The 25,974-nt window shown below is 47.6% G+C and overlaps 1 protein-coding gene across 1 annotated transcript in view; it reads right to left on the bottom strand.

The window, feature by feature from the left end:
* Positions 1-1,592: 1,592 nt before the first annotated feature.
* LOC147679933 (gastrokine-1-like) overlaps positions 1,593-25,974 on the bottom strand; it is a 50,687-nt gene continuing 26,305 nt past the window's right edge. The window contains exons 5-6 of the mRNA XM_086944768.1: positions 24,382-24,505; positions 1,593-1,823 (exon numbers count right to left, since the gene is read on the bottom strand). Coding sequence (XP_086800894.1) covers positions 1,753-1,823; positions 24,382-24,505 — 195 coding nt within the window. The 3' untranslated portion in view covers positions 1,593-1,752. The remainder of the gene's footprint in view (positions 1,824-24,381; positions 24,506-25,974) is intronic.

The following is a 25,974-nucleotide window of genomic DNA, read 5'->3' as shown; positions in this document are numbered from 1 at the left end:
GCGACATCTCTACCCAGCTACACAAACTTTTCAAGACCACCATCCCACTTTCCTTTCCACTTATAATCCTGGGCCCATAATTAGCAGATCCTCCAATTGATCTCCCAGACTCAGACCTCACCGTACTTGAACTTCTACTCACTAGTGCCATGAAAGTAATTTCAATTGATTGGAAATCCCTCAACAATGTATTTTATCATATTTGGTGAGCTTGGGTTAACCAATTGAGGAGCACATATATAACTCAATCCCTCAATAAAGGCTATCTTATAATACCGCAATGCAAATGGGAAATGCTCTATGTATTTACTTGCAGCTTATCCTCATAATGGGTGATCTACCAATCCCTATCATTTGACCATAACCCTGTTTATTGCTATGACAAAATAAATTCTTCATTGGCTCACAGGACTCTCCCACACCCTCTTCCCTCCTCTCCCTTTCCTTCTCTCATTTCTTTAACCCTCTACGTTGTCTACACTTATTATAACATGTATGTTACATATAAGTTACCCAGGGACGCTTCACAGGAGTCATCCCCAAATCTAATCCCATCCACGAATCATAATTTCTTAATCCTTCCACATTTTATTTTGTTCTTGTCATACATTCAATCGCCAATCATCAGCTCAAAGTGATTTAGGTGCTGTGTGAGTTCCTCAAGAATTATAAGCTTTGTTTTATTTGATGGCCATGCTTCTATGTATTGGAGTTGGAAGAATGCAGCCTTACCACCAACTGCTGGTGAGCTGGGCTGCGATTCTAAACCTCTAATTTAGAAGAGCATCGATCTAGTGCTTGTATTGTTTCTGGAATTTTCTGGTAGAATATTGTGGCCCATGCAGGCAATCGCGGTGGGGGCGAGGTTGGGGCGGGGATGCGGAGGGGTCAAAGTGATCAATGACGGGATAGAGAATGTAAAATAAATAAATAAATAAAACCACTTTCTTTCTTTCTTCATTTATGCAACGAACGCAAAGGTAAGTGGCTTTAATTTTTTTACATTCCCTATCTCGTCGGCATCCAGAACGCCTCCGCCCGCCTGATCCTCAACATCCCTCGACGCAGCCGCATCACCTCCCACCTAAGAGACCTGCACTGGCTCCCCGTCAACAAGAGGATCACCTTCAAGTTCCTCACCCACGCACACAAAACACTCCACAACACCGGACCAGCCTACCTGAACAACAGACTCAACTTCCACACCCCGCACGCCAACTCCGCTCCCCTAGCCTCGCCCTCGCCGCTGTCCCACGCATCCAACGAACAACCTCTGGTGGCAGATCCTTCTCCTTCCTCGCCGCCAAGACCTGGAACACCCTCCCCACCCATCTGCGGCAGACCCAGGACCTGCTCACCTTCAGGAAGCTCCTCAAGACCTGGCTCTTCGAGCAGTAGCAGCACCCCCTCCCCTCAGCGCCTTGAGACCCTCACGGGTAAGTAGTACGCTTTACAAATCCAATGATTGATTGATTGATTGATTGCCCCTTTCACACTCCCACCCTTGCACTGCCTCACCGCCCCAGGGTGCTTATCTGCACGGACCGCTACTGATTGTGCCTGTCAACAGCAATTCAAAAGAAACCAAGATATTTTTCAACATTCTTTAAAATCTTTTATTGCAAATGCATTAAGAATGTAGGCAAATCAAAGAAGAATTCTAAGGGTTGAGGAAACAAATACAGTCATGTGATGGATATCACTGCAATACGAAGGTGGACAAGACTCTGCAGGTGCCACACACTCTCTTCTCTAGAAGCAGATATGAATTCCCAGGATGGTGATAATGATAGAGTTGGCACACTCTCCGAACAGCGCGATATCTGGTTTACCACACGGAGAGAAAGGAAAGAAGAAGTTGTTATAGAATACGACAGCTAGTGCAAGACTGTAAGACACAATGGTGATTTGGTTTGTGCAGTTCACACTTCAGTTCACAGGATTATACAATGACAGCATAGATTTAATTGGACCAATTGGTAGTTATTACCACTAGAGAGTATTACTTACAAATTTTTCACCAAACGTCAAATGAATTCACAGGGTTAATAAAAAAAGCTATATAATTACATTCTTGCATTTTCATCTTGTTCTTGTGACATTGTAATACATAAGGTAATGCCCCTTTGGGGAGAAAATGTGATGCAAAAGCAATTATCCACCTAAGGGGCAAAATAGTATAATAATCTGACTGATCTGTCGCCCAGAATTCTAAAATATTATTCCACATTTCACTCTGTTAACTAGGCCCCCAACATAGAAGTGCTTGAAAATATGTGTGTTTCATTATTTGTGTCTACTTTTTTTGTAATCCATGGGAAATGCTAGGATAAAACTGTGGTGTTTTGGATGGTGTACTAAATAATCAGACATGGACACAGAATGACTGGAAACTCATGGCCGCCGAACTGACCACACCTGCATTTGCAGGTATCTTTTATTACCTTCCTTATGCTGACATTAGGACTAACCATCAATAGCGCAATCGCAATGGAATGCTTCCAATCCCCTTCCTCGGCATCCATCATGGTGTTGCTTGCCTACTGACACAACACTACATCCCTCCTTCACCAAAGGATTGAAACCAATTAAATGAAACAAAATAGAATATACATAACACAGTCAGTAGGCTTGAAGATCTAGAAATGCAAGACAGTCATAGGCATGCATACAGATCCTGGATTTGCAGCACTGACTCATACTTTTCAGTCAACCAAAAAGTCTGCATAACATTGTGAGGGATCGGGGTTGGAATTCAGGAGATACCGATCTCTGCCGCACCTTTGGGTAAAATTCTTGGGTGGCCTCATTGGTCTCTGTGAGTCTGATCACCTCCAGGCTCTGCTCTCTTGGAGACGGTACTCCGGTTGGAGGTGCCAATGTTGGCAGGGTCAGAGGTGACCTGTCAGAATTGGGGGGGCAATTGGTGTCACTATCAGCAGCCTCACCTGAACTGGACTGACTTCTCACGGGTGTGTAGTCCAGAGTGTCACCTTCTGATGCTACTCTATCATGTAGCCAAGGTGCTCTTTTGAATTGAGATACGTTCCAGGTGACAGTCTCAGCCCCTCTCCTGCCAGTAACTATTGTGCCTTTTATGTCTATGATTGTCCATGGGGCAGCTTCAAAAGGTAGGCAGAACTTTTCACCTGGGTGTTGAGCTTGGACCAAGAATATAGCTCCAATCCAGAGAATGTGGTATTTGGTGTGCCGTCAGTTTGAAGCATACTGGTTGTTGCTGGCCCTTCAGGTTCGGAGGATTTGAAAGCTCGGCCCACATGGGTATGATAGGTAATGGTGTCTGGTAAAGTCTGCCCAAAACACAACTTGCTTGGGGCAATAACATGGATAAGCTGAGCCATAAGCCAATATTCACATAGGAAATCGTAGTTGCCTTTTTCTATATTCTTGCCTTCAGTCACAATAATTCAGATTACTTTTGCCAATGTGTTCACAAAACATTACACTTCCTTGTTGGCCTGGGGCTATCATTTCCTTATGCGGCAGTGTATGATGTTTCTGTAGCATAGATATCCTGCCCACCCATAACTGCTGAAATGTAGGCTATTGTCAGTGTGACTTTCTCCAAAAAAAGTCATGAGTGGCCATCATTTTTGTGACTTTAGGGATGACTTCCGACACAGAGGTTGTCAGCAGTATTTCAACTTCAGTATATCAGGAAAAGTCAATCGACAGGACTCCCAAAATCGACACTGACTCATTGTGATAGAGCAGTAGGTCCTTCTTCAGTGATGAAGGGTGCCGGAGGCTCAGCCTGTCCTGTCCCTTGATAGGCAGGACAGTCTCAAACTACTTCTTTCACTCACTGATCAAGGACAGGAAACCAGACCTTGCTCTGCAGCCTGTTTTTGGATTTGACTACCCCTTGAGGAGCTCCATGAGCTAGGAGGTCAGTCTGCTGTCTCAGACTGCTGGGGAGGACTATTCATGGTCCTCGCATGAGGCAGCCTTTCACCGTGATGGATAGTTCTTTTCGTATGTGGAGCAATCATTGGAGTGTTGACTTGATCTCTTCAGTGTGATGTGCAGAAGGGCATCAGTGGGGCTGCCAGTTTCCTGTCAGTAATGCCTGGATGGCAATTTGTAGGCAGTCATCATGCCCAATGGCTTCCATTACTTCTGAGATGGACATGGGGATGGACTTGGACTGTCAACTACAAGGCGGACATACTCCTCAATGTCTTCTTGTGCTTCCCTTGCTTCAGAAGGGGTTCACTGAGCGGGCATGGCGTGACAAGAAGTCCACAAGGTTGCATGTGCCTGGCCGGTACTCAACTGTGAAGCTGAATTCCTGCAACTATAGAATCCATTTTTCAATCACTGGGGGTGGCTAGGAAAGGGACCCCAGAAACAAAGGGATCTGTAGTAATCTCTTCTATCTTTAGTGGCATCTGTGATGCCACTGTGATGACAATAGAATGTACATGTCTGAATGCCAGGAGCCTGTTAGTTCCTGGGAGCTGTGGAGGCAAACAGTCATTAAACACGAAGTATTCTTACCTACTTGTCTCAGCGTATTTACTTCAATTTGGCGATGAGCACTTGCAAGGTAAAAGTTAGTCTTGCAACAAGACCTTGAGCCAGGAGATGTCGCAGATACTGTAACAATGCCGTTCAAACAAACTCAGAAAGCGAATTCTGATTTGGCTGAATTGTCTATGAAATATATTCCGCCACGTGGAAGTGGTAGGATTAGTCTTCTGCCTAATCACATGGATTTGTAAACTGTATGCTCTTTCCAAGTATTTTACTTCAAATTGTTGGTATCATATTATCTCTATTTACATTCCTCTTTATCGCGTTATCTATTTCTCTCAAGTTTTCTTCCTAGCTGATCTTTTCTTTTTGTCTTCTTCTTTGCCTGTTTTTTACTTCCTTTTGCACTTAGCTATGTTGTTATTGGAAAGAGAGGAGATGTTGTAGTGATCTCTTCTATCTTTAGTGGCATCTGTGATGTCACTGTCATAACAATAGAATGTACATGTTTGAATGCCAGGAGCCTGTTAGTTCCTGGGAGCTGTAGAGGCAAACGGTCATTAAACATGAAGTCTCATTACCTACTTGTCTCAGCGTAATTACTTCAGGATCAATGATTTGTGATCCAAGAACATAATTAAAGGTTGTCCGTATAAGTATATGTAGAAGTAATGGCATCCCCAATGAATCGCAATGTCCTCTCGCTCTATTGGGAGTATCTTTGCTTGGTCGGTTTTAGCGTCCGGCTCGGATACACGACTGGTGCCCACCCTGCATTTCTGATGCTATTGTTTATTGTTATGAAGAGCAGCATATCATATGCATATAATGCAATATGATGATAAACTTCGCAACTACTCCCCCTTGTAGTGGGTTCTCATTCATGCCCTACATGCCAAAGGTACCACCAGTATGGCAAATAGTAGTAGGGGTAACGGGCAGCCCTGCTGGGTTTCTCGCTCTACTCGATAGGCGCCCAGAAACACCCCACCTGTTTTAATTCTCGCTGTGGGATGAGTATAGAGAAGTCGGGCCACAAAACAAATATAGGTCCCAGTCCCATCCTCTCCATCATTAATGAATGAGGATAAGACCAGTCTAGGTTGTTGAAAGATTTTTTGAAATTATTATTATTGTATTTCTTATATAGCGCCAGAATCGACCCCCGAAGGGGCATCTCCGTGCTTGCCTTGGGAACCCGTCCTGGTTTTTCCCTGTGAGATAGCCCCTACAGGGCATCCCCAAGGTGAAAGCCAGGCATCCCGCCGCGGGGGGGGGGGGGGGGCTGTTGTGGAGATTAAGCAAGCTTAATGCCCAGAGTGCAGAGTGTGAACCCATGATTAGGTCAGGCACCGAAGCGAGAATTATCAAGTCCGTGGACATTTGAGCTCAACACCCTGCCGCGTCGGGAATCGAACCCTGGTCCCAGGTCTGACCTCTGCTTCAGGGTCAGCCTGCTCTAACCAGTGAGCCACACTTCTCCATTGTCAGATATGACCAGAAATTCTGTAGCAACATACAGGGCATCTAGATATAAAAGAACAAACTTCATGTGATTATTTTTTCCTAAAAAAATAGCAACTTGAATTTGAAAACACGACCTGTTATTTGAGTGTCAGATCCTGCTAAACATGCCACAATCGCCTCTTAACATTTCAATTTTTTGAGGTGCAAAAAATTATCTTAATAGTGGTGCTTATTTCCAAAACCATGGAAAGGCAATCAGCTAAGCCAAAGGTTGGGTCACATACTCTCACACTAACACTCACTTTGGTGGCCAGTGGGGCCAGCAATATAACCATCTTTCACTCTATTGAATGTGTATGGAGATTTCCTATGGGGCCTGCAAGATGACCATGTCTTTCCTCTCACTCTATCAAAGATGTGTCTGAATGTTTTTGGGGGAGAAAAAATGTTTTTTTTTTTAATTGACATGATTGTCTTTTGAAAGGGGTGGAGGGATTTTGGTTTGCCACGCAAAATGAAAATGTGTATGTGATAGAAAAAAATGCAGTTTCACTAATGAATATGCTGATATTTTAAGTCACAATGATCTTATTTGCCAGACATATTTAAAGCTGATATTTAAATGATAGTTCCTGCTTAGTTGGGGATACATATTGCTGATAATAAGTCATTTGTGCCAGAGGGCACTTACTCCGATACATATTATTTCATTAATCATGTAGAGGTATTATATAATGAAAACACAAGTTATGGCATTGGTGCACCTTTGAAAGTGTTACATGGTCAATGTTTGTAATCCTGCAAAGAGTGGCCACTATTGCAATCTTAATGGACTAAGGCACCACTGTAATAGTAATAAAGCTAATTAGTAGAATGGGATGATTTAATAGATCACACAACTGAATCATTTTCCAATACCGTTAAAGAGCGTTTCTTCAAATCCCACTTGAAATCGCTGAATAAAGGTATAACATGTGGCAAGGTAGGTAGCTTAATCCATATCACAGCGTCTGCTCCTCAATGTATTTCCTACAACCTTAGAAGAATAACACGTTGAAGGTTACGATCATCTGTTAATATCAAGATTCTCTGTGGTTTATTGAAAATGGAGCAGGTGGTCAAATAACAAAGTACCCACCCATAAGAAGACTTAAAAGACTTCCACATTACACATATATCGTTTAGCATGGCCTGGGTTTCCCCTATTAGACAGCCTAGTTGCTAGTGTGAGGTAGACACGTGGGCTTATTCTCACAGGCCAAACCCAATCTGAGCCAATAAAGTATCAATAAAACAGATTCTGGATCAAATGCTTTCAGTACTGGAATTAAACCCAGTTTAAGTTTTTGTGAAATTCAAGCTAATATATATATATATATATATATATGCAGAAAAGCATGAAAAACAGACGCGTTTTGGTGATGCATTTGAGAAACACAAGACTAAGGCATCACCGAAACGAGTCTGTTTTTCATGCTTTTCCGCATATGAAATTAACACAGAAGATTTGCCGTTGGCCCCGTGAGTGCTTTTCTAATACCTGTATTGGTGTGGAAGGGAGCGAAGATATTAACGCGACATGCACCGCAGCGTTTAAGAGCACCCGTCCAGGAAGTGCGCTGCCGAAAAAGGAGTGTTTGGAGCAAGGAGATATATATATATATCCAGACAGTCGTCAAAAACAGAGCTCTTGCTTCAAATCCAAAATGACGAAGAGCTGACCCTTAAGTTCCTGGTGCAAAGTGATTCGTTTATTTGTGCCAGCGCGTCCGCCGTGACGCGTTTCGCCTCGGGAAGAAGCTTGATCACATGACATACTGCATGCTGGAAAGACAGACTTTTAAAGTGACAGTGCAATCACGCTAATAGTCAAGTTATAAACATAGACAAAATACTGTGCAAAAGAACGCAATGGAATAAATAAATAAATATTGTTCCATATATCAAAAGCGTCGAGGTAGCAGCATTATGGGGCACATTTGGAAATATCCATGGTTAAAAACATGTGTAAAAAATTCATATTTTCCATGATAAACATGGGGGCAACAGTGAGATAGAAACTCTCATTCCGTCGTACACATTGTTTTTTTTGGGGCCCAAAAAAACAGAATAACCCCAATACCTCCGGGCCCAATTACATAATGCCGCTAAAGATTATGTACCTCTGTTTCAAATATTGCCCAATTCCAAAATTAAGGATAACAACTGTCCAAAATACCATCCGGTTTCATACAGCCCTAGTGGGCAATGGCTATGGTACACGTCTGCCCAATGATTTAAAGTGCAAAGTGCGAATGAAATTGTGCAAAATACGCTAATAGTGCAAAAGACAAACAGATCGTAAAAACATTTATATCTCAAGTAACTATGCATCGCTCAGCATCAACCTGTAATTAACTTAAATCACAATAAATAATTTCATAGAGTCAAATCCCCCGGACAGGCAAAATCTTACTGGTTAGTCTTTAAATACATGTGTGCAGGTCCTCCCTATCGTTTAATCCATTTGGATTTTTGCTGTCTAACTCCAATATATATCTCGTCTCGAGGAGACGGAGCTTGGCCTCTCGATCTCCTCCTCTCCTAGATGCCACTACTGTGTCAATGACATAATATTGGAGTTGACCTGGATTACCTGTATGTTTCAGTTCGAAATGCCTGGCAACCGGGTAAGTCTGGTAATGCCCTACAATAGCACGGATGTGTTGGAGTATCCGTTTGTGGGCGGGTAACCTGGTACTACCAACATACCTCAACCCACACGGACACTCCAACACATACACTGCATAGTCAGTCCTGCATGTTAACCTCTTAGTGATGGCGATTGGTTCCTGCCTGAAAGGACTGATGTAATGTATCCTATTGCTGCCGTAACGGCAGGCTTTGCATTGGGGACATGTTTTAAATCCCTTGCTTAGAGACAGCCATGTGGTGGATAATTGAGGTTCCAACAAATTCCTGACTAAAGCCTTAGCCATAGAAGGTGATCTCCTCAGGGTGAGTAGCGGTTTATTGACTACTTTATGTCCGATGACTGGGTCACTTTTTACTAGGTTCCAATTCTTATAGAGGATCTTTCTAAGCTCCCCATGTTGACGATTATATGTTAATATAATACGTGATGGAATATTGGAATCCTGACCTCTAGCTTGATCTACCCTTGTCTTTAGACTCATGGCCTCCTGCCTAGTGATGGTCTGAGTGCGTTTAATGGCATTGGCAAGAATTTGGTTGGAATACCCTCTAACTAGGAAGCGTTTCCTACTGTCCTCCTGAGCTGCCGCACATTCGGAATCTGTGCTACAAATCCTTCTGATCCGAAGCATCTCCGGATCACATGAGCCGGATGATGGCTGGCAGCGTGTAAGACCGGGTTGCCGGCAGTATACTTCCTGTACAACTTGATCGCAAGGGTATTATTCTCAACATATATATATATATATATATGGAAGAAAAGGTTGCCACCTAGGTGGGAATGCACTTACAGGTAGGAATTAATGCCAGCGCAAGGGCGCGAGCTGCGAACAGAGTCCCTTTCCTGCCAGACGCGTTTCGGGCCAACGCCCTCTTCAGTGGCAGCACATGTGACATGACGGCAGCTGCAGGCACCAGTAAATACCCTCAGTGATTATGCACAGGTGTAAAACCTGAAGCAATGCTTTCTGGGACTGGTGGTTCGATAAAACCCAAGTGGGTCGCCGCCGCCATTCGCATGCAAAAAAAGTTTTAAAGGGATTGCCAATGTCCCCGCAAGCACCCCGCAAGTAAAGGCACCTCCTGTACCACAACAGCTCGCGCCCTATTGCTGGCATTAATTCCTACCTGTAAGTGCATTCCCACCTAGGTGGCAACCTTTTCTTCCATTTGTTAGCGGCCGGCCACGGTCGCGGGTTTGCACATCCGCGGACAAACTGCTGGTCCACAGCTGCCTCATTTGGGCAGCTTTTTGTGGTACAGGAGGTGCCTTTACTTGCGGGGTGCTTGCGGGGACATTGGCAATCCCTTTAAAACTTTTTTTGCATGCGAATGGCGGCGGCGACCCACTTGGGTTTTATCGAACCACCAGTCCCAGAAAGCATTGCTTCAGGTTTCACACCTGTGCATAATCACTGAGGGTATTTACTGGTGCCTGCAGCTGCCGTCATGTCACATGTGCTGCCACTGAAGAGGGCGTTGGCCCGAAACGCGTCTGGCAGGAAAGGGACTCTGTTCGCAGCTCGCGCCCTAGCGCTGGCATTAATTCCTACCTGTAAGTGCATTCCCACCTAGGTGGCAACCTTTTCTTCCATTTGTTAGCGGCCGGCCACGGTCGCGGGTTTGCACATCCGCGGACAAACTGCGGGTCCACGGCTGCCTCATTTGGGCAGCTTTTTGTGGTACAGGAGGTGCCTTTACTTGCGGGGTGCTTGCGGGGACATTGGCAATCCCTTTAAAACTTTTTTTGCATGCGAATGGCGGCGGCGACCCACTTGGGTTTTATCGAACCACCAGTCCCAGAAAGCATTGCTTCAGGTTTCACACCTGTGCATAATCACTGAGGGTATTTACTGGTGCCTGCAGCTGCCGTCATGTCACATGTGCTGCCACTGAAGAGGGCGTTGGCCCGAAACGCGTCTGGCAGGAAAGGGACTCTGTTCGCAGCTCGCGCCCTAGCGCTGGCATTAATTCCTACCTGTAAGTGCATTCCCTCCTAGGTGGCAACATTTTCTTCCATTTGTTAGCGGCCGGCCACGGTCGCGGGTTTGCACATCCGCGGACAAACTGTGGGTCCACGGCTGCCTCATTTGGGCAGCTTTTTGTGGTACAGGAGGTGCCTTTACTTGCGGGGTGCTTGCGGGGACATTGGCAATCCCTTTAAAACTTTTTTTGCATGCGAATGGCGGCGGCGACCCACTTGGGTTTTATCGAACCACCAGTCCCAGAAAGCATTGCTTCAGGTTTCACACCTGTGCATAATCACTGAGGGTATTTACTGGTGCCTGCAGCTGCCGTCATGTCACATGTGCTGCCACTGAAGAGGGCGTTGGCCCGAAACGCGTCTGGCAGGAAAGGGACTCTGTTCGCAGCTCGCGCCCTAGCGCTGGCATTAATTCCTACCTGTAAGTGCATTCCCACCTAGGTGGCAACCTTTTCTTCCATTTGTTAGCGGCCGGCCACGGTCGCGGGTTTGCACATCCGCGGACAAACTGCGGGTCCACGGCTGCCTCATTTGGGCAGCTTTTTGTGGTACAGGAGGTGCCTTTACTTGCGGGGTGCTTGCGGGGACATTGGCAATCCCTTTAAAACTTTTTTTGCATGCGAATGGCGGCGGCGACCCACTTGGGTTTTATCGAACCACCAGTCCCAGAAAGCATTGCTTCAGGTTTCACACCTGTGCATAATCACTGAGGGTATTTACTGGTGCCTGCAGCTGCCGTCGTGTCACATGTGCTGCCACTGAAGAGGGCGTTGGCCCGAAACGCGTCTGGCAGGAAAGGGACTCTGTTCGCAGCTCGCGCCCTAGCGCTGGCATTAATTCCTACCTGTAAGTGCATTCCCACCTAGGTGGCAACCTTTTCTTCCATTTGTTAGCGGCCGGCCACGGTCGCGGGTTTGCACATCCGCGGACAAACTGCGGGTCCACGGCTGCCTCATTTGGGCAGCTTTTTGTGGTACAGGAGGTGCCTTTACTTGCGGGGTGCTTGCGGGGACATTGGCAATCCCTTTAAAACTTTTTTTGCATGCGAATGGCGGCGGCGACCCACTTGGGTTTTATCGAACCACCAGTCCCAGAAAGCATTGCTTCAGGTTTCACACCTGTGCATAATCACTGAGGGTATTTACTGGTGCCTGCAGCTGCCGTCATGTCACATGTGCTGCCACTGAAGAGGGCGTTGGCCCGAAACGCGTCTGGCAGGAAAGGGACTCTGTTCGCAGCTCGCGCCCTAGCGCTGGCATTAATTCCTACCTGTAAGTGCATTCCCACCTAGGTGGCAACCTTTTCTTCCATTTGTTAGCGGCCGGCCACGGTCGCGGGTTTGCACATCCGCGGACAAACTGCGGGTCCACGGCTGCCTCATTTGGGCAGCTTTTTGTGGTACAGGAGGTGCCTTTACTTGCGGGGTGCTTGCGGGGACATTGGCAATCCCTTTAAAACTTTTTTTGCATGCGAATGGCGGCGGCGACCCACTTGGGTTTTATCGAACCACCAGTCCCAGAAAGCATTGCTTCAGGTTTCACACCTGTGCATAATCACTGAGGGTATTTACTGGTGCCTGCAGCTGCCGTCGTGTCACATGTGCTGCCACTGAAGAGGGCGTTGGCCCGAAACGCGTCTGGCAGGAAAGGGACTCTGTTCGCAGCTTGCGCCCTAGCGCTGGCATTAATTCCTACCTGTAAGTGCATTCCCACCTAGGTGGCAACCTTTTCTTCCATTTGTTAGCGGCCGGCCACGGTCGCGGGTTTGCACATCCGCGGACAAACTGCGGGTCCACGGCTGCCTCATTTGGGCAGCTTTTTGTGGTACAGGAGGTGCCTTTACTTGCGGGGTGCTTGCGGGGACATTGGCAATCCCTTTAAAACTTTTTTTGCATGCGAATGGCGGCGGCGACCCACTTGGGTGTTATCGAACCACCAGTCCCAGAAAGCATTGCTTCACGTTTCACACCTGTGCATAATCACTGAGGGTATTTACTGGTGCCTGCAGCTGCCGTCATGTCACATGTGCTGCCACTGAAGAGGGCGTTGGCCCGAAACGCGTCTGGCAGGAAAGGGACTCTGTTCGCAGCTCGCGCCCTAGCGCTGGCATTAATTCCTACCTGTAAGTGCATTCCCACCTAGGTGGCAACCTTTTCTTCCATTTGTTAGCGGCCGGCCACGGTCGCGGGTTTGCACATCCGCGGACAAACTGCGGGTCCACGGCTGCCTCATTTGGGCAGGTTTTTGTGGTACAGGAGTTGCCTTTACTTGCGGGGTGCTTGCGGGGACATTGGCAATCCCTTTAAAACTTTTTTTGCATGCGAATGGCGGCGGCGACCCACTTGGGTTTTATCAAACCACCAGTCCCAGAAAGCATTGCTTCAGGTTTCACACCTGTGCATAATCACTGAGGGTATTTACTGGTGCCTGCAGCTGCTGTCATGTCACATGTGCTGCCACTGAAGAGGGCGTTGGCCCGAAACGCGTCTGGCAGGAAAGGGACTCTGTTCGCAGGTCACGCCCTAGCGCTGGCATTAATTCCTACCTGTAAGTGCATTCCCACCTAGGTGGCAACCTTTTCTTCCATTTGTTAGCGGCCGGCCACGGTCGCGGGTTTGCACATCCGCGGACAAACTGCGGGTCCACGGCTGCCTCATTTGGGCAGCTTTTTGTGGTACAGGAGGTGCTTTTACTTGCGGGGTGCTTGCGGGGACATTGGCAATCCCTTTAAAACTTTTTTTGCATGCGAATGGCGGCGGCGACCCACTTGGGTTTTATCAAACCACCAGTCCCAGAAAGCATTGCTTCAGGTTTCACACCTGTGCATAATCACTGAGGGTATTTACTGGTGCCTGCAGCTGCTGTCATGTCACATGTGCTGCCACTGAAGAGGGCGTTGGCCCGAAACGCGTCTGGCAGGAAAGGGACTCTGTTCGCAGGTCACGCCCTAGCGCTGGCATTAATTCCTACCTGTAAGTGCATTCCCACCTAGGTGGCAACCTTTTCTTCCATTTGTTAGCGGCCGGCCACGGTCGCGGGTTTGCACATCCGCGGACAAACTGCGGGTCCACGGCTGCCTCATTTGGGCAGCTTTTTGTGGTACAGGAGGTGCTTTTACTTGCGGGGTGCTTGCGGGGACATTGGCAATCCCTTTAAAACTTTTTTTGCATGCGAATGGCGGCGGCGACCCACTTGGGTTTTATCGAACCACCAGTCCCAGAAAGCATTGCTTCAGGTTTCACACCTGTGCATAATCACTGAGGGTATTTACTGGTGCCTGCAGCTGCCGTCGTGTCACATGTGCTGCCACTGAAGAGGGCGTTGGCCCGAAACGCGTCTGGCAGGAAAGGGACTCTGTTCGCAGCTCGCGCCCTAGCGCTGGCATTAATTCCTACCTGTAAGTGCATTCCCACCTAGGTGGCAACCTTTTCTTCCATTTGTTAGCGGCCGGCCACGGTCGCGGGTTTGCACATCCGCGGACAAACTGCGGGTCCACGGCTGCCTCATTTGGGCAGCTTTTTGTGGTACAGGAGGTGCCTTTACTTGCGGGGTGCTTGCGGGGACATTGGCAATCCCTTTAAAACTTTTTTTGCATGCGAATGGCGGCGGCGACCCACTTGGGTTTTATCGAACCACCAGTCCCAGAAAGCATTGCTTCAGGTTTCACACCTGTGCATAATCACTGAGGGTATTTACTGGTGCCTGCAGCTGCCGTCATGTCACATGTGCTGCCACTGAAGAGGGCGTTGGCCCGAAACGCGTCTGGCAGGAAAGGGACTCTGTTCGCAGCTCGCGCCCTAGCGCTGGCATTAATTCCTACCTGTAAGTGCATTCCCACCTAGGTGGCAACCTTTTCTTCCATTTGTTAGCGGCCGGCCACGGTCGCGGGTTTGCACATCCGCGGACAAACTGCGGGTCCACGGCTGCCTCATTTGGGCAGCTTTTTGTGGTACAGGAGGTGCCTTTACTTGCGGGGTGCTTGCGGGGACATTGGCAATCCCTTTAAAACTTTTTTTGCATGCGAATGGCGGCGGCGACCCACTTGGGTTTTATCGAACCACCAGTCCCAGAAAGCATTGCTTCAGGTTTCACACCTGTGCATAATCACTGAGGGTATTTACTGGTGCCTGCAGCTGCCGTCGTGTCACATGTGCTGCCACTGAAGAGGGCGTTGGCCCGAAACGCGTCTGGCAGGAAAGGGACTCTGTTCGCAGCTTGCGCCCTAGCGCTGGCATTAATTCCTACCTGTAAGTGCATTCCCACCTAGGTGGCAACCTTTTCTTCCATTTGTTAGCGGCCGGCCACGGTCGCGGGTTTGCACATCCGCGGACAAACTGCGGGTCCACGGCTGCCTCATTTGGGCAGCTTTTTGTGGTACAGGAGGTGCCTTTACTTGCGGGGTGCTTGCGGGGACATTGGCAATCCCTTTAAAACTTTTTTTGCATGCGAATGGCGGCGGCGACCCACTTGGGTTTTATCGAACCACCAGTCCCAGAAAGCATTGCTTCACGTTTCACACCTGTGCATAATCACTGAGGGTATTTACTGGTGCCTGCAGCTGCCGTCATGTCACATGTGCTGCCACTGAAGAGGGCGTTGGCCCGAAACGCGTCTGGCAGGAAAGGGACTCTGTTCGCAGCTCGCGCCCTAGCGCTGGCATTAATTCCTACCTGTAAGTGCATTCCCACCTAGGTGGCAACCTTTTCTTCCATTTGTTAGTGGCCGGCCACGGTCGCGGGTTTGCACATCCGCGGACAAACTGCGGGTCCACGGCTGCCTCATTTGGGCAGGTTTTTGTGGTACAGGAGTTGCCTTTACTTGCGGGGTGCTTGCGGGGACATTGGCAATCCCTTTAAAACTTTTTTTGCATGCGAATGGCGGCGGCGACCCACTTGGGTTTTATCAAACCACCAGTCCCAGAAAGCATTGCTTCAGGTTTCACACCTGTGCATAATCACTGAGGGTATTTACTGGTGCCTGCAGCTGCTGTCATGTCACATGTGCTGCCACTGAAGAGGGCGTTGGCCCGAAACGCGTCTGGCAGGAAAGGGACTCTGTTCGCAGGTCACGCCCTAGCGCTGGCATTAATTCCTACCTGTAAGTGCATTCCCACCTAGGTGGCAACCTTTTCTTCCATTTGTTAGCGGCCGGCCACGGTCGCGGGTTTGCACATCCGCGGACAAACTGCGGGTCCACGGCTGCCTCATTTGGGCAGCTTTTTGTGGTACAGGAGGTGCTTTTACTTGCGGGGTGCTTGCGGGGACATTGGCAATCCCTTTAAAACTTTTTTTGCATGCGAATGGCGGCGGCGACCTACTTGGGTTTTATCGAACCACCAGTCCCAGAAAGCATTGCTTCAGGTTTCACACCTGTGCATAATCACTGAGGGTATTTACTGGTGCCTGCAGCTGCCGTCATGTCACATGTGCTGCCACTGAAGAGGGCGTTGGCCCGAAACGCGTCTGGCAGGAAAGGGACTCTGTTCGCAGCTCGCGCCCTAGCGCTGGCATTAATTCCTACCTGTAAGTGCATTCCCACCTAGGTGGCAACCTTTTCTTCCATTTGTTAGCGGCCGGCCACGGTCGCGGGTTTGCACATCCGCGGACAAACTGCGGGTCCACGGCTGCCTCATTTGGGCAGCTTTTTGTGGTACAGGAGGTGCCTTTACTTGCGGGGTGCTTGCGGGGACATTGGCAATCCCTTTAAAACTTTTTTTGCATGCGAATGGCGGCGGCGACCCACTTGGGTTTTATCGAACCACCAGTCCCAGAAAGCATTGCTTCAGGTTTCACACCTGTGCATAATCACTGAGGGTATTTACTGGTGCCTGCAGCTGCCGTCATGTCACATGTGCTGCCACTGAAGAGGGCGTTGGCCCGAAACGCGTCTGGCAGGAAAGGGACTCTGTTCGCAGCTCGCGCCCTAGCGCTGGCATTAATTCCTACCTGTAAGTGCATTCCCACCTAGGTGGCAACCTTTTCTTCCATTTGTTAGCGGCCGGCCACGGTCGCGGGTTTGCACATCCGCGGACAAACTGCGGGTCCACGGCTGCCTCATTTGGGCAGCTTTTTGTGGTACAGGAGGTGCCTTTACTTGCGGGGTGCTTGCGGGGACATTGGCAATCCCTTTAAAACTTTTTTTGCATGCGAATGGCGGCGGCGACCCACTTGGGTTTTATCGAACCACCAGTCCCAGAAAGCATTGCTTCAGGTTTCACACCTGTGCATAATCACTGAGGGTATTTACTGGTGCCTGCAGCTGCCGTCGTGTCACATGTGCTGCCACTGAAGAGGGCGTTGGCCCGAAACGCGTCTGGCAGGAAAGGGACTCTGTTCGCAGCTTGCGCCCTAGCGCTGGCATTAATTCCTACCTGTAAGTGCATTCCCACCTAGGTGGCAACCTTTTCTTCCATTTGTTAGCGGCCGGCCACGGTCGCGGGTTTGCACATCCGCGGACAAACTGCGGGTCCACGGCTGCCTCATTTGGGCAGCTTTTTGTGGTACAGGAGGTGCCTTTACTTGCGGGGTGCTTGCGGGGACATTGGCAATCCCTTTAAAACTTTTTTTGCATGCGAATGGCGGCGGCGACCCACTTGGGTTTTATCGAACCACCAGTCCCAGAAAGCATTGCTTCACGTTTCACACCTGTGCATAATCACTGAGGGTATTTACTGGTGCCTGCAGCTGCCGTCATGTCACATGTGCTGCCACTGAAGAGGGCGTTGGCCCGAAACGCGTCTGGCAGGAAAGGGACTCTGTTCGCAGCTCGCGCCCTAGCGCTGGCATTAATTCCTACCTGTAAGTGCATTCCCACCTAGGTGGCAACCTTTTCTTCCATTTGTTAGCGGCCGGCCACGGTCGCGGGTTTGCACATCCGCGGACAAACTGCGGGTCCACGGCTGCCTCATTTGGGCAGGTTTTTGTGGTACAGGAGTTGCCTTTACTTGCGGGGTGCTTGCGGGGACATTGGCAATCCCTTTAAAACTTTTTTTGCATGCGAATGGCGGCGGCGACCCACTTGGGTTTTATCAAACCACCAGTCCCAGAAAGCATTGCTTCAGGTTTCACACCTGTGCATAATCACTGAGGGTATTTACTGGTGCCTGCAGCTGCTGTCATGTCACATGTGCTGCCACTGAAGAGGGCGTTGGCCCGAAACGCGTCTGGCAGGAAAGGGACTCTGTTCGCAGGTCACGCCCTAGCGCTGGCATTAATTCCTACCTGTAAGTGCATTCCCACCTAGGTGGCAACCTTTTCTTCCATTTGTTAGCGGCCGGCCACGGTCGCGGGTTTGCACATCCGCGGACAAACTGCGGGTCCACGGCTGCCTCATTTGGGCAGCTTTTTGTGGTACAGGAGGTGCTTTTACTTGCGGGGTGCTTGCGGGGACATTGGCAATCCCTTTAAAACTTTTTTTGCATGCGAATGGCGGCGGCGACCCACTTGGGTTTTATCGAACCACCAGTCCCAGAAAGCATTGCTTCAGGTTTCACACCTGTGCATAATCACTGAGGGTATTTACTGGTGCCTGCAGCTGCCGTCATGTCACATGTGCTGCCACTGAAGAGGGCGTTGGCCCGAAACGCGTCTGGCAGGAAAGGGACTCTGTTCGCAGCTCGCGCCCTAGCGCTGGCATTAATTCCTACCTGTAAGTGCATTCCCACCTAGGTGGCAACCTTTTCTTCCATATATATATATATATATATATATATAAATATATATATATATATATATATATATATATATATATATATATATATATATATATATTTCTTTACATTCTGATTTTTATGGATGGTAATCAAGGCAAGATATGATTTTATTTTATTTATTTATTTATTTAAAGAGTTTTATATAGCGCTGGCTAGACCCGAAGGTGTCAGAGCGCTTTACAAGAGAATCAACAATGTAACAGAAAAAGATCAGCAATTACACAATACATCAAAAAATAGGCAATACAATTAGGAGAGGTGGGAAAGGAGAGATAAAAGTGGTGGAGGGAGCAGGGGAGGTGAGAGAGGGAGGATAAGGTCAGAGACAACACGGAGAGACGAAAGGAAGTCTGTCTAAAGCCTGACTGGGTAGGTGACAGCCAAGGAGAGAATCCATGGCCCATCTCCCCTACAGCTAAAACAGGTAGCTCCATCGGGCATCAGACAGAATAGTTCAGTCTCAATACATTGAGAGAAAAGAGAAGGAGAGACATTAATATAGGGAGGATGCAGGAAGAGAAGACAGGTGAGATGAAAGGAAGTGCAACAATCTGGTTCAACAATATAACAGAAAAAGATCAACCATTACACATTATATCAAACAATCAGCAAAACAATAGGAGAGGAGAGAAAGGAGAGAGAGAAGTAGTGGGGGGTAGGGGAGGTGAGAAAGTGAGGATAAGGAAAGAGACAACAGTAGAGACGAAAGGAAGTCTGTCTAAAGATCAACTGAGTAGGTGACGACCAAAGGAGGTAATCCACGGCCCATCTCCCCGATAGCTAAACCAGGTAGCTCCATTGGGCATCAGACAGAATAGGTAAGTCTCAATACATTGAGAGAGGAGAGAAGGAGAGAAATAAAAAGAGGGAGGGAGCGAGAGGAGACGACAAGAGAGATGAAATGAAGTCTGTCAAAAGACTGACTGGGTAGGTGACGTCCAGGGAGTGAATCCCCGGCCTGTCTCCCCTATAGCTAAACCAGGTAGCTCCATCGGGCGTCGGACAAAATAGCTAGATCTCAAATGACGAGGGAAAAATTCACAGATAGAACGGGGGGGACTAAAGGGCCAGGACAGGTGAGGGCAAAGGTCAGAAGCAGGAAAGTGGAGAAGAGAAGAGCGGGTAGGGGGTAGAGGGAGATAAGGTCAGAAGAGACTCAGGAGGGTTTGTTGCGGACGTCATTTTAGGCAGGTACCAGCAGTATTTACATGAGGATCAGAGTTACAGGTTATAAGTTACATTTGTTCCAAGAGCGAAAAAAATATAGGAATTAGGAGTGTGACAGGGGGAGGGAGGGAAAGGAAGGCGGGAGAGACAAAGGGAAGTCTGCCCAAAAGACCGACTTGGTAGGTGACGTCCGAGGAGGGAGTCCCCAGCCCGTCACCTCTATAGCTAAACAAAGTAGCTCCATCCGTCATCAGTCAAAATAGCTAGGTCTCAGCTGAGGAGGGAGCGTCCACATAAGGAAGTCCAGTGGATACATATGGTGGTAACTATAAGCAGGGACAGGTGAGGGCAGGGGCCATTAGCTGGAAGGAAGAGAAGAGTAGAGCGGTAGGGGGTAAGGTGAAGGGGGAGGGAGAAAAAGTCAGGAAAGACGCAGGAGGATTTGCCCAAGGACCGGCAATGCAGGATGAGCTCCCAATCACATGGGAGGTGGGGGGCACAGCGGATTGAGAGTGAAGCGATCATAACTGTCTGCAGATAGTTAAAACGCTGGGTGAATATGCACAAATGTCTCTATAACGAGTGTGTTTATTATGGCCGCCATCTTAGGGTCAGGATACAACAGAAAGAAGCTCCGGAGCTCGTTCCGCGATCCTCAGTGGACTCTGGAGATCACCATGTCCCCTGCTCAGCCTCCTCTGGGGATGTCACATCCAGCGATCCAGAGCCGAGTGGGAGGGGGCCGTCCTGAATTACCGGTGTCGCGCTGCGGCGCTCCTCGCGCAAGTGTGGTCTGTCCATTGCAGGAGGTCCTCCACATCTTGACCGGTGAGAGGAAGCAGGATGGACGGGGGGCAGGCAGTGCAACGGCAGGGCTCAGGCAGGACTCGGGCACAAGCAATCCCCGCGGGTGAATACAATGCCGCTCAAGGTTGCCGGGCAGCCAGCAGGAGTTAAATTGGGCCAAAGTTCGGGGTCCGCCGCCTTCTTGAGGTCAGGCACGGCGTCCGTGAGGCAGCGCCGTCGGGTGCATTGCCGCGTGGAAAAGCAGAGAGCGCCCGTTGTTATTTGCGCTAGTGGCCGGCTCACCTCCGGTGGAAGGGCAGGCACAGGGGAGCTCAAGTCAGGAGGCGGTGTAAAATGTCAGCAGCTGCGGGTAGGTGTTCAGGTCCAAGTAACAGCCACTCCAAAATGGCCGATATAGGAGTAGGATGTAGAATGCCCCCTTAACTGCCCAGCAGAGAGTAGAGCCAAGGGGCTGGGGGCGTCTTCATAAGGTCAGCAGTAGGTGGGCTACGTGGTGGCTAATGAGTGGGGGTGGTGAAAACAAAAACAGAAAGGCTCTGTGTTCAAAGCTTGCAGCAGAGTGGGCAGAGCTGGCCGTCTAGAGCTCCCGAGGCGATCAACTTATAGCTCGTCCGCCTCAGCATCGATTGGTCTGCTTGTCCGGCGCGGCCGCCATTTTGTGCCTGGCCAGTCGGGTTCAAATGATTACAAGAATTCCCTCAGGCCCCAATTTGCGCAGATTGTGGATCGCCCGGGCAGAGCCTCCCTTTAGCTCACCTCTCCATGCCGATCTGCACCGCAAGTGTTGGGGTATCCAATGTTAGGGTGAAGATTCTCGGCCCGAACTGCCGTGGCCAGCCGTTATTTTAGAGTCAGGCGGTAATCGTTGATTGGCTCGCCAAAAATGCGAGAAAACCACTGCCACATACGCCGGGTTATCACTCCTGATGTTACGCTGGGGGCTCGTTCTGGGAAGGCCGAGCTCAGACTAGTAGACTGCTCCGAGGACCACAGAAGAGATGAGCAGCAATGGGGTCCGATCTGTGTCGGGAATGGACTCAGGACGCCCACATCGGCCGTTCTGTCGGTAAGAGGAATCCTGCTTTCCCGCTTTGAAGCAGCAGCCAGGGCTTTAAGTTCCCAGGGAGCTGGTGGGGGGAGGCCAGGGAGCGGGGTTTTAACAGGGATATAGACCAAATTGGTATTCCTAAACAGCAAAGAGGATCTGAGTGTTATCAGTATGTATCGCTCATGGTGGGAGGGAGTTTGTTTGTATAGAGAGCAGGTAAGCTGGCAAAAGGGCTCGAATGTTTAAGAAGTGGGCAACAATGTGCAGTTTAAAATTCCGGTGGGAGGGCTGGTTATACAAGAATCCACAATACAGTTTTAAAAGCTATTGGGATGTAACTGACGGCGATATAACTTATAAATTACTGGCATGCGAAGGGTAACTTTTGTGCATAATATGCTTATAGCCTTCTGAAAACTTTATTAACAATGTCAACATTGGGAATAATATTGATGTATATGCCACTGCGCCTGATGAGTGACGGATAGTGGGCTAATTTATGTATTTTGTACTTGCAGTCACCACTTAAGAAAGGCCCCGAGAGGCCTGAAATGCATTGGGTTACAATAAAACTGCTTTTTACGGATTTTGGCTTCAGCGCGTGTTTTTGCTAAGAGGTTCATATGGCCCTGCATTAACATAAGAAACTTGGAAAATTGCGTTTCCTGGCATGTGGATGTAAAGAGTGATGAATGTGGAAAAACAATGAATAGAAATGAAAATGAAATAATGAAAAGATTGAAGAAGTGAAAAATTGGCATTTGAAATATGCTGTGCCACTGGGTGGAGCCTGAAGGTGTTCCATGTAGATGTACCTCAGACCATGAGCCACAAGAACTCCCACCAGGTGGACCATACACGTATTAAATAGGACTGGTGTCAAGACTGATGCCAGGGGTATCCTTTGCACTGTTTACATGTCTTGACCTAGATGGATCTGTTGCTGGTGATATGTTAAAAATAATATGATCTTCTCTGGAGCCTTACCACTCACTCCTTACACATGTTTGAGACAGACAATGAGCAGCCCATGAGCCATGGTCTCAATGACTGCTGAGCGGGATAAGGAAGGCTGTGACTTAACCTGAGTCTCAGATCTCTAAACGGATGCTTCTTGATATCGAGCACTGTAGTCTTGATATAGAGCACTATAGTCTTGATATCAAGGTCTTTAGCCTCTTTATTACAGGCTACCACATTATTTAGCGAACCATAGAGCTGCAAAAACACCTTCGTAAGTAGCGTTTTTTTACTTTTTAGGGGCTCAAGTTTATCTAGCCTACCTTATTTACATTTTATGTGAGCATATTATAGATGTTCAACGTTATAAATGATGCAAAGTAGACAAGGAGGTCTATTTTTGCTTATGTTAATGGCTTTAATTTTATCATTTGCATGCAAGTGCTCTGAGAATGTTGCATCGGTTTGTGATTATCAAAGGAGTGGAGTTAATAAATATAATTAATGCATCTTCATCATTTACAACATTGGAATGATACCAGGGTCACCAATGGACCAGCAATATGTGTTGGGCATAACTAGCCAAAATAAACCTTAACCTGTCTCGTAAAAGTTAAAAGTATCATGCCAGGACATAAATTGCTCAGACTTTACTTGCCCAAAATGTAATTGCCTAGCACTTAAAGATCCTTTCAGAATTTCCTGAAAATTAATTTAAAAAATGTATGTTGCATTGGAAAGGGCCTTATACAACAATTAAAAAGTGCTGAAAGGTGTAAGCTCTACATTAAAACCAATGACTATAAATATTAAAGTCAAAAAGACAATGACATCCCTTGTTTTAGGTTTAGCAGGCAAATAAAATAATAGGGCATTTTTTACACATGGTGACTACCAGTCAGTATTGCACTGCAAAGAAAACGATTCCAAATTTCTCAAAAGAATCACCTGTCCCTGATTTCTGTCACACTTGCAATCATGTGCTCGAAACTATGGCAGAGTGAGCTGGACTTTGCTAGAACTTAATCGATTTTCACGCTGCACTGAACCACCTCCAGCTGCATGACTGACTCAAGTAATTGTCAGGAAGCAGGACTAGAGGTACTAACGGGCCTGGAAGCCCGCTCACGCTAGGTTCCTTTTTCTGGGCTGAGACAGCGCGCAAGGTGGAACTGCTCTATGGCAATAGGGTAGCAATGGACTGATTCCCAGCAAGCCACAAACTCTTACATGTGCTATGGAGAGGGAAGCCATCTTGGCTTTTATAGTATAACATTGAAAATGTACTTAAGCTATTTTCTTGAACATTTAACTGAACTCTTACGACTAAGGGTTGCATATTTTGCTACGGGGTGCCTGTGAAGAAGAAAGAAGTGTTCTTAAAATTGACTATATACATATCTATATATGAATGTCATGTAGAAATTATATAGGAATGCCATAGCAAAAGATGTCACGTATAAAATATAACTCATCTATCGCAATAGAGCGTACAGTGAAGAATCTTGAGGTACCTATTCAAAATATAAGAAGAAGTACTCTAAGTCACATATATTTGAGATACCTAATTTTCATGTGTTTAGTTTTCAATAATGACCAGTTTCATATTAAAGTACAATGAATTGTTTACACCAAGATATTGATAAAATATATTCATTCACAATTACAGTTTAACTTAGCATTCTTAACAAGTTATTTTAGATATTTCTTGTCTTGCAGATCAATTACATTCTGCAGTCCTCCTTGACCATCACAAATGATGAGGCAGAGTGGTGGAGTCATGTGTCTTTGTTTTGCCTCTTATCCCATTCCCCTTTCCCACTTGTGCCACTGGCTTTTGTATCCAGGTGTATGTGGCTACTGGTGGGGGTGATGAGAGGCGGAAAGGAACATGGATTCTACTATATCTTGTGCACAAAGGTAATACAGCCTGACAACACTGCCTCTATATATCCCCAACCATTCCTAGACAAAGCCTCAAAAAATCGTAAAGGAATAAACAAAGTCCTTAAGCCCACAAGCGGTAAAAAACTGAAACCAAACTCACCTCCGGTCTCCACTGCCAGGAATGTCTGGATTCCGTTGCACAAAGCTTCAATATTCTTCCCAAAAATGGCCAGATTCTTGACAGGGGTTTGCCAGACAGAGTATTTCAGGTTCTGGGAAATAGGCTGGCCAGAGGGAAACAGATGAACAGATATTGCTGCTGTAAAGGACCACCAGGCACATTGAATCAACCTATTGAAGTTCAAAACTCTTTCACTATTGAAATAGTCAGACACTGTTGTGTGCCAAATATTATACTAAAAAAATATTTCAGCCAGAATATTGACTACCAAACTGTCATGAAGCCATATGTATATAGGTTAGTATAAATTTACTATTCATAACTCCACTTTCGATGTACCTTGAAGATATTGAACATATTTATAGTGTCAAGGTACATATACTGTGGGGGTATGACTAGTATCTATTTATCTATCTATCTACCACGACCTGTTTATGGGTAAAACAGGCTCTGACACAGCACAGGATATAATTTCTTTAAATCACAGTTTATTCCAATACTTAAGCCAATGTGACGCGTTTTGGCAGAGGCACCACCCTTTTCATACAAACTGGGTGCCATATAGAGCTCCCCTTACATGATGTCAGAACATAGAACGTAATGCATGGAAATGAAAGAACGCTGCGAATGCAGCTGTCCTTTAAAATGCGTCTGTATCATTTCATTACCATTGTCCATGCCGACCCTGCAGAGATTTTAATACCACACTTACTGCATCGAATATATGCAGTACTACTAATGACTGAACACTTTTGGGGATATTCTCAAGAACGTGTGATAACCATCGCAAAATTGGCTTAACGCAACTCTTCGCATCGCAGTCTATTGCGACAAAAAAACACTCTGTTAACGTTGTATTCCCAACCCGGCGGCACCATGCGATTGTAGCAGATAGCGCGCCAAATGACCGCATAAAAATCAACGTGATGCAGAAAAAATGCAAAACATGAACATGAAAAAAGTTGCGATGTCCCAAATCGTGAAACAAAAATCTGCAACAACCAGCGAAAGGCCTGCAATTCCCACACGTCATGCTGGAAAATGCATTATAAAAGCAACAAAAAAGCACACCAATACCAAATCAAACATTGTAGTACCATGGATGCACAAGGACCGAGTGCAGAGGACAACCTGAACCCCACAGGCCCCACGGAGGACCAGCCAGGAACCCCATGGTTGGGGAGAGGCAAGAAGAGGATGAGGAAGACGGGGTTCAGTCTGCAGGAAGACCGGATCATTGCCACGGAGGTGATAGGACACTACCAACAACTGTTCTTCACCTCCACTGCGTCATTGGCAATACAAACGGAAATATGGCAATCCATCGTGAACAACGTGAATGCAGTCAGAGTGTCGAGGAGGTCAAGAGGCGCTAGCATGATGTGCAAAGCGAAACCTAACAGAAACTCACTTCCAACAGGAAGGCAGCAAAGGCGACTGGAGGTGGGAGTCCTGGGCAACAGGAGGAGCTGGATGAGCTGGAGGAAATGGTGGCCACATTCATCAGTGTGGAGACGGTGCAAGGAGTTGAGGCCCAGGACACAGCTCCAAATGACCTGACCCAACATCAAC

This window comes from Lissotriton vulgaris, chromosome 11 (assembly GCF_964263255.1).
Source record: "Lissotriton vulgaris chromosome 11, aLisVul1.2, whole genome shotgun sequence".
NCBI lineage: Eukaryota > Metazoa > Chordata > Amphibia > Caudata > Salamandridae > Lissotriton > Lissotriton vulgaris.
This window is presented reverse-complemented; position numbering and strand designations above follow the sequence as displayed.